The following is a 9,138-nucleotide window of genomic DNA, read 5'->3' on the forward strand; positions in this document are numbered from 1 at the left end:
TTAGCTATAGTAAATTATTACTAGTAAAAACCACCGAATAAGCAATAATACAAAACCAAAAGAATAAGCTAATGCATATAAATATTTAATTTTCTATATATAAATAATGGTAACAAAAGGAAGGAAATTCGTAGCCGTATGATACAACGAGAGTTATGAAATTTGAAAAGGAAAAAAGAGAAAATAAAAAATAACATAAACAGAAATAATACTAAGCACATTAAGATGCGATGAAATACACGTTGAACTATATTTGGTTACTTTTATATTTTACACTTAACCATTTTACCTTCAAACTAAGAATGTTATCATTATGTAACAATAGTGGTATATTCACAGAAGTATATCATTTTTAGGCAAAAAACTTATTAATAAAAAAATGCTATCTCTTGTTTTATTGCTAAATAAAATAACTTTTTTTTTATTTTTTACTACATGGTCTATATGTGTAAGTATGTAAAATTAAATTGAGTATTCTATTAATATTTATATATATTCAAAATAAATATTTTTAAATATGATAATTAATATTTAAAAACACTTTATGAGTAATATATTATTTATATTTATACATGTTAGTAACCCATTGATTTAACCACCTAGTCACTAATTGAACCAAGTGACCTATCTATCTATTCGGTCCTTTTATTGGTTTCTTGAGATTTAATAACTATGCTTTTTGAGGTATTTACTCTTTTAACAGATCCATTTTTAATTGCACTGACCAAAAACAATTAAATGAGCGGACCCTAAATATTCTGAAGTATATCCTTGGTGTGGCTCTAAATTAAGCCTCCCTAAATGGTGAAGCAGAAAATTACCCTTAAATCAAAATGTTCTGAATTATATCCTTGATGTGACTCTAAATTGAGCCTACCCAAATGGCAGAGCAGCAAATTTGACAAGAAATATTGAATTTCGGAAAAATCATCTTTGCAGCTGAACAAATTCCGAATTTTATTCTTTTCTCCTGCTGCTACTAATATAGACCCAACAGAATTAGGGCCTGTTTAGCAAATAAGTTTTTAATCAAGTTTATTTGCTTCAAGTTTTTTTTAACAACTTTTAATACAATAATCTCAAAAAACTTCTCAAAAATTTTAAACTATATATTTCAAAATATCTAAAAATTTATACACATCAAAAAATTTTTATAATTTTTATCATAATTTATAATTAAATTTTAGATAAACATCCAAAAAATTCATTCGTCAAACGGGGCTATATGGATCTTTTTACCTCAGACAAAAACAAAAATTTTATAGGATTGTGGTGCATTAAAATTCCGTCCTTGTCCCTTTGCACGTCGGCTTGAAATAAAAAATGTGGTTAATGGACCCATACTGCCTTGCTTTGCTTGCCTGCTGACTACACGTTGCACTGCAAAGGCGTGTCCCTTTCGATTTTCGCCTGTGTTTCTTCCCTCTGAAATAGAAAGTAATGGACCATCTGGTAACCAAACACTCGTAAAAGAAGGGAGAAAGAGCCCGCTTTCTTGGCTAACGCCCGTACTCTAGTACTGCTGTGCTAGTAGAACTGAACCATCTTGACTTGAGTTTATTGAATAAGCCCAGAACAGTAATGGAGTCTCTGCTCATTGGGTCTTTTGCAAAGCCTTCATATTTACCTTCATTTCCTCTCACTTCTGAGCTTTCTTCTCCTTCCTCTGGTAAGCAGAAATATGTTCTCAAATGTCGTTTCTGATAATTTATTTTGTTGGATTTTGGGAAAACTGGGGTACCTGCATTGATTTTTTTGCTTTCGTCTCAGTTTTTAAGATTTTGGGATTAAGCTATATGGGACTTTAAAATTGTCTAATGTGTTCTCATTTAATTCATAATCGAAAAATTTTTAGCTAATCGTGTCAATTTCACTTGGGATTCAGTTCTTGAGAAAATTTAGCTTAATTTTCTTCATTCTGGAATTCAATTTCTGCTGTTTGTAGATAAAAATATTAGCTTTATGAGAATGCATGCTAACTGAAGAAGAAACAAAAAAGAATTAAATACGGAAGCTCATAAAGGGGGTGCATGCTGCAATTTCTTGTGTTTCTTTACTGTTTTATTTCCCTTTCTTGTTACTTCTTATAATTCTGAAATTGGTCCACTATGTTGATTCTATAGGATTTCTCTTGAAATAATTGGTTTAAATGTAGGACTGCTGGGTTTGAAGTGCAAAAGATGGAACAATCTAGAGAAACAGTTAGCAGTGATCCCAAAAAGGCGGCTTCTGATGAGTCAGCATGTTGGTAGCGACAGCAGCCAAAAATTTGTTGCTTTTTGCTGGAAAGGAAGTGATAAGTATTTGGTGAATGCTGTCTCTGAACACCCTTTTGAATCTGAACCTTCGAACAGCCCCCTGAAGTCACTTCAAGCCAGTTTAGATGCTTTCTATCGGTTTTCACGTCCCCACACTGTTATAGGAACAGTTAGGTTCAGAGATCCCGTTGCTCTGAGTTGACATTAAGATGCTAACTAATTTTAAGCAGTAATCACTTTTGTTTGTGTATGCTAGCATTTTCAGGATAGCATGTGTACACATACATAGAAAGTAACTTCTCTGTTTGTAAGGAAGATTGTAAACTTTATTCACTTTTCTGTGAGCAGGTACTGAGCATAATTTCAGTTTCTCTACTTGCAGTCGAAAAGGTTTCAGATTTTTCTCCATTGTTTTTCACTGGGATGTTCGAGGTTCGTTTGATGTTTTGGATGATTCAAGAATTCAAGTATGGTATAATCTAATATGATGTTTTTAGGCATTGAAGTTGTTGGTTTTCAGGCCATTGCTGCTGCCTTCTTGATGAACATATACATTGTTGGCCTGAATCAGTTGTCAGACATAGATATTGACAAGGTAGGACATGCATGAATTCATTTCTTTTTTAGGTCCATGAATGAGTTGTCAGACATGGAAATAGATAAGGTACGACATGTATAAATTCATTTCTCTTTTAGGTCCACATCTAAAATTTACTTCTTGCATTGCACTTTCACGAAACAAAGAATCAGAAGAAATCCAGCTACCTTATGCAATTCAAGGGAAGGATTGATGGCAGGACATGGTCAATATGGCTATTCATGTAAAGGAATTTATTTAATTTTTTATAATATAATTCTGCAGAATGGTTACCTCTATTACCTTTATTTTCTAGTTTGCAGAGTATGTGAGCAGTTTCTAGATCATAGATTCTTTTACTATATCAGAAAGTCATAAACTTTGTTTTGCATTTGAATTAAGTGACAACTGTTATTATGTGTAAACAATAACAATTATCACTTGGAAATTGCGATATCGATTAGTGTTTTCTTTTAGCCACGCCGAGAGTTGCTGCATGTCCAGTTATATGGGATTGTTAGGAAGTTTGATTTTAATTTCAAGATTAAAATTCATTTTCCACATTACTGCTTTTCTCTACCTTGGCGCAAAGGATAAATTAGGAGCTGAGGTGGCGTACATGGACAGGGTTTAACTATTTTATGATCTACTAAATTTATGACTGGACTTTTGTTTGTCAATGCCATTACTTCTTTTTCTTCTCTTCCACCACTTATTTTAGTGATGTTGTTATTTCAGGTTAATAAGCCATATCTCCCATTGGCATCAGGGGAATATTCAGTCAAGACTGGTATAATAATTGTTTCATCATTTGTCATAATGGTAATTCTTAAGCTTCCACCAAACTTTGTGTGTTCTTTTGTCATTTTCTTTCATGGTATGACTGTTTAGTTGTCTGCCAGCTATTGTATGACAAATCACAAAACTTTTCCTCTAGATATGTAGTAGCTTGAAAGAATTTTTTTCATGAACATAAATCACTGGATAGCTAACCATTTTTTACTGGCAGTGAGCTCCTATCACTACTCACCTTATATATTTAAATCATAAAAAGTAGTTAACTACTTTTTATACTAATTAGATGGTATATTTACAAAGAGCTCCAATGAATTCTGTAAATTACAATTGCCTTAATTGAGAGGTAGTTAACTCTGAAATATCCTTTTAAAGATGATGGCCAGAGGGCTAACTGTTTTTAAAAATTGAGAACATCTTTAATGTGACTCCATGTTAACATTGATGGGGGGAGTCAGTCAATGTAGTTTAACTCACGGATCTTTGCCTATCTTTTTTATTTTTTTTTGTCGATACGATAGCTTCCTACACTATAGGGAAGGGGGGCCTGAAGAGGTCCTGAGGTAACCCGGAGGGGACTAAACCACCACCGGACCAGACGGGTGCACTGCGCACCCGCCTGGATTTTTTAAGCAAGGCCACATTTAATTGTGGCAAATTGGTAACTCTTGCCTCCCACCCCACCAAGCCTTAATGCATTGGTGGTGGCCACCAACCCAAAGGCTGGTGGTTAGATCTTTGCCTATCTACTTTCGTGTGTTCTTCATTACTTGTCATAAGTCTATAAACTATTTAGTTTTTATTAGTATTTTCTTCCATATTGGAAACAATTGTGATTAGTTTTCTAGAGGATATTTGGAGTTCCTTCAGTAAATATTCTGAATGTTAGCAGAGGAATTCTAGAATATTTGCAATATGTTCATATATTCTTATTTACTTATCATGAAACTTATTTATTTCTCCTTACAGAGCTTTTGGCTTGGATGGATAGTAGGCTCATGGCCATTATTTTGGGCTCTTTTTGTCAGCTTTGTGCTTGGGACTGCATACTCAATGAACGTAAGTGAAATATGAAACCTATGCCTTCACTAAATAGTTTTCTTATTTCCGGAGACTCTGGATTTTGCCTTCAAATGCACTACTGATGTCAATTTCCAATGCAGTAATTTTTTTTTTTGGCCTGCCCAAAGTATAAAGTCTTTAGTTTTGGTTCTCCAATGCAGCAATTTATATGTTTTGCCTGCCCAAAGTCAGTACTGATAAAGTCTTTAGTTTTGGTTTTGGTCCATCCCAATTTAGTATCACCTTCCCTCTATCCATCAGCAAAACGTAGTGGCTCCACATGTTTGCCACTACCTACTTACATTTGAAGTAAATATTGTTAGCTGAATATTCCACCCATGAAACTAAAATGTTCTGTTTGATGAGCATGATTTAGAATGGTTAGAATGGACATCTGCATTTTGCTGGTTAGAATGGTTGATCGTCACTAATCATAAGAGTACGAGGTAAGTTGACAGTAACTTGTTCAATCTGTCCTTTTAGTCTGATCTTACAACATTTCTGTTAGACAGGTATACATACGAAACTAATCTTGTAACATGTCATCTTTCCATTAAAACATTCTTTGATTGTCTTTAAGGATATATGGTTCTTGAATTGCTCTATGATATGATCTGCATTGTTGTTTCAGTTATATGCACTAGTAAATTGTCATTAACAACTTTACATTGAGGGTTGTTAAATTCTGGAAGCTCACAAACTCATCTGGCTTCTGCCCTCTCATGTCCTTAGTTTATAGGGACCATTGCTATTATTCTAGCTTTCCTAATGAAATGTGCCAGAAGATCCTGTGAGTAGGCTGCTAACCAATCTTGTATTTGTTGTAAGAGAAAAAGTTCTTGGCAAGCAAAAGTGGATACACATTATGTGAAACTCCTATTTTGAAATTTTCTCCCATAAAATGTGTTCATTTTAGTCTTATGCTTTAGCAAGTAGTTCAGTTTTTGGCTTCTACACTGTTCGAGTGAGAGGAATAACATTTCCAATTTATTGGCTAATTTACTCGTGATGTCATGTTATGTGATAAGAGTTTTCAAAATCAAGTTTTGTTGCTTAATAGATCACAGGATTGCTTCACTGAATTAATTTGGTTTGGAACTTATTTTTCCTCCTGTATTATAATTCTTCAGGCCTTTCTTTGGTGGTACCACTTCAGGCCAACTTCCGATTTTGCAATTATTTGTAAACCTTCAAGATAATAGTTGCATATAAGATTCCAGAATTCCTTGTTTAGCACAGGATGCTTTTTCCTGAATGAAAAGAAAAAAATGGAACTTGTTCTTAGTCTCCTTCATCCTTTCAATTATCAATCTTCAGTTCATTTGGTGCTGGCAGGTCATCAAGCAAGAGGTTCTAGATTCAAATATTTCTAATATTTAATTCGTTTTAATATGTGAACAGCTCCTTCAATACATTGCCAACAACTAGCCCTCAAAAAAAAAAAAAAGAAGAAAAACCTTGCAACTATCCGAGAGCAGGAAGCACGAGACCATAACTTCCTTTTTGAAATATCATCTCCAATTAGAACATTTATTGCTGACAATGCAAATTAGCACAGTAATGATTCCTGTTGATATATTGGGATAAGAATATAGAGCGACTGAGTTGGCTTACATAAAGTGGAATGGCCTAGCTGTTTAAGTAAATACTTGCCCATGTTTAGCATTGTAGTGGTAGAAATCTGGGATACCCAGAAGGGGTTTTCTATGCCAATGCTCACTGTTTCCCGGTCCTTTGCAGGTACCATGGTTGAGATGGAAGAGATTTGCATTTGTTGCTGCACTCTGCATCTTAGCTGTGCGAGCTGTAATTGTACAGTTAGCATTTTATTTGCACATTCAGGTCATCCTCGATCCATTCTAAGTAATATATTTTGGTATAAATATTTTTTCTGTGAAATGGAGTGACTCAGTTTGTAGTTGCGAATTATGTTGTCATTCTCAGATAAGCTAACCGTGTTGAAATATTGCATTCTTTTTACCATTTCCTAGTAGTCTCCGAGTTTATGCAACAAGAGGACTTTTATCATCCTTTACTATCATATATGGTAGCAGTAGACTGGATGATTACCAATGTATAAGCTTGATAGTTCTGGTGATGCGTGGATCTGATTCTTTATGACCCTTGTTCACAGACTTATAGCAGTGTAATAAGTTTTGCTGCAGCTTAACAAATAGGGTTTCTTCTGGGATGTGAAGAATTGCTTGTTCTTGATATTTAGCTTTATGATATTATGTCAGCTTCAGTTGCTAACTGATTACTAATCTGTGGTCAATTCTTTCAGACTTTTGTATTCAGACGACCAGCTCTCTTGTCAAAGCCTGTAATTTTTGCCACTGCATTCATGACCTTCTTCTCCGTTGTTATTGCACTATTCAAGGTGAATGTTTTTACTTGGTATGCTGTGGGGGTAATCTCTTGGTTACAAAGCAAAAGCATTTCAACTGAACAGCATCATAGAAGTTTGGGGATTGGGATACCTATAAAATGAGTTTGGTTTTTTATGATTACAATTTAAAGCTATCTTGGATTTTTTATACCATTCCTCTGATAGCATAACCAGTGTGACTAAATGTGTCGAATTCTGATATTTAGATCAAAGGATAACATTCTGTAATTTGTCCCCTTGCATTGAAGTCAACGTTGCTGTTATCTGGAATTCTGGTGACTGATGCGACTAAGAAACTTCAACCCTAAAATTTACATAAATGGTTTACTTAGGACTATTGCTACTTCAAACGAACATCTAAACTGCCTAAAGGTGATTCAGCATGTTGAACAATGTACAAGAAGAAATTACTATCTACTTTTTGATACAGGTTGCATTTAGCTTGGTTTGTGCTTTTCTGCAAGATACTGGACTAAAGTGAGTTAAGTGATGACATTTTTTTTTTTTTTTTGTAGGATATTCCTGATATTGTTGGAGACAAGATATATGGTATTGAATCTTTTAGTGTCCGATTGGGTCAAGAGAGGGTTAGTTCTTAAACATTGTTCACAAAAATTCCAGGTCAAGGTCTTATTTTGCTTTGCTTTTCCCCTGGTTGGTCCTGATTCAATTATGACAGGTGTTTTGGATTTGTATATCCCTTCTTCAAATGGCTTATATTGTCGCTATTTTTGTTGGAGTGACATCTTCCCAACTCTGGAGCAAGTACATTATGGTAAGGATCTCTTCCTAAAGTATTACTTTGTCATTGTGAGGCATCGAAGCACTAAACTTGCACTCATACACAGTTCTGAAAAGTTAGGAGTTTCATTTGCAAAACTTCTTTACATAGGTTTCTTCCATAATTAAATTCAGTAGCGATTAACTAGCATCATACTACAGTCTTAATACATCGTAAAATTCAGGTTGGTGGTCACATCCTCTTGGCTTCAATCCTTTGGAGGCGAGCCAAATCTGTTGATCTGGAAAGCAAGACACAAATAATATCCTTTTACATGTTCATCTGGAAGGTACAGTCTCGTTCAAACTATGAAATTGGATATTCTAAAACCAAAATGAAACTTTAGCCTATCAAACAAGTGAGAGTTTTTTCTTTTTCCTTTCTACTTTTATATTTCTTGAAGAAAACATTTCCATTCCTTTTATTTAACCTTGCATGATTGCAATGTCCAAATGGTAAACCAACTCTTGGATGTTTGCTCTAGAGACCAGCTCACTGATGTGTGTCCTTATTGGCAGCACATGATTTAATTTGCATCCAAACTATTGACAAATGGCACTAAGCTGGGTAGCCATTAACCATTTTAACTTTCTGTACATATTTGGTGCATACTACTAAGAGAAATGGGGTGTTTAGACCCATACATACATCAGAAAGTTCTCTGGTGTTCTTTTATACACATGCTTATTTTCCTGCATCTTTGAATTTAGCATCAGTACAAAACTAAAAATGCGTTTTGGAACGTTTTGCATTTTGCAGCTCTTTTATGCAGAGTATTTCCTCATACCTCTAGTAAGGTAAGCTGGAGAAATTTAAAGAGAATGGCCCCCCATTTGTCTGCCTCATGGCATGACAAGGCTTTTTCCTTTTCCTTTTTTTTCCCTTATGCACCCCTGTGGCTTTGTATCAAGTATATATATATGGCAAGCAAGGATGCTTAGATTTGTACTCCATGCAAAAAAGACTGACATAGTCTTGGACTCGAATACTTCTAATTCTAGCCATGAAATCCTATTTCAAAGTCATTGTTGTCATTTTCCCTCTTAACCATTTACTGAATTCAGGAGTTAAAATTTCTTGATGATTGTGGTACGCATGCTTTTTTTTTCTTTCTTTCTGATAGTTATATGGATTATTAAGTGAAAGAGTGGGAAAAAAAAAAAAAAGAGGAAGATAATCCTAAACGAGGATGCAAATGCTCAGTATAATTGGGTGGTAGATAAATGAATACGCCTTAATCTAATAGTTAAAGTTGAGGTCTGAGAGTTTTGAACTT

General features: G+C 34.4%; 1 protein-coding gene across 3 annotated transcripts; it reads left to right on the top strand.

Annotated features, from left to right (window-relative positions):
• Positions 1 to 1,440: 1,440 nt before the first annotated feature.
• Positions 1,441 to 8,896, top strand: LOC113694769 (homogentisate phytyltransferase 1, chloroplastic-like). 3 transcript variants are annotated; one of them, XM_027213632.2, is made up of 12 exons: positions 1,441 to 1,669; positions 2,156 to 2,427; positions 2,607 to 2,690; positions 2,779 to 2,853; positions 3,574 to 3,657; positions 4,600 to 4,689; positions 6,433 to 6,534; positions 6,977 to 7,072; positions 7,597 to 7,668; positions 7,761 to 7,856; positions 8,047 to 8,151; positions 8,622 to 8,896. In XM_027213632.2, exons 1-12 carry the CDS (start codon positions 1,582 to 1,584, stop codon positions 8,661 to 8,663), a joined length of 1,206 nt encoding a protein of 401 aa, XP_027069433.1. In that variant the 5' UTR covers positions 1,441 to 1,581; the 3' UTR covers positions 8,664 to 8,896. The 3 variants fall into 3 exon arrangements, with proteins under 3 accessions (XP_027069433.1, XP_027069434.1, XP_071911319.1); XM_027213633.2 differs by having other exon boundaries at positions 2,156 to 2,307; XM_072055218.1 differs by lacking the exon at positions 6,977 to 7,072.
• Positions 8,897 to 9,138: the final 242 nt, after the last annotated feature.

The sequence above is a fragment of the Coffea arabica genome, chromosome 6e, assembly GCF_036785885.1.
Source record: "Coffea arabica cultivar ET-39 chromosome 6e, Coffea Arabica ET-39 HiFi, whole genome shotgun sequence".
NCBI lineage: Eukaryota > Viridiplantae > Streptophyta > Magnoliopsida > Gentianales > Rubiaceae > Coffea > Coffea arabica.

What these genes read in the sequence shown, in the direction of transcription:
- LOC113694769 (XM_027213632.2), top strand. Translation starts at nt 1,582, where the DNA reads ATGGAGTCTCTGCTCATTGGGTCTTTTGCAAAGCCTTCATATTTACCT. An exon ending in GGACTGCATACTCAATGAAC is followed by an intron (nt 4,690 to 6,432) that starts GTAAGTGAAATA and finishes GGTCCTTTGCAG; the next exon opens with GTACCATGGTTGAGATGGAA. An exon ending in TTGTTATTGCACTATTCAAG is followed by an intron (nt 7,073 to 7,596) that starts GTGAATGTTTTT and finishes TTTTTTTTGTAG; the next exon opens with GATATTCCTGATATTGTTGG.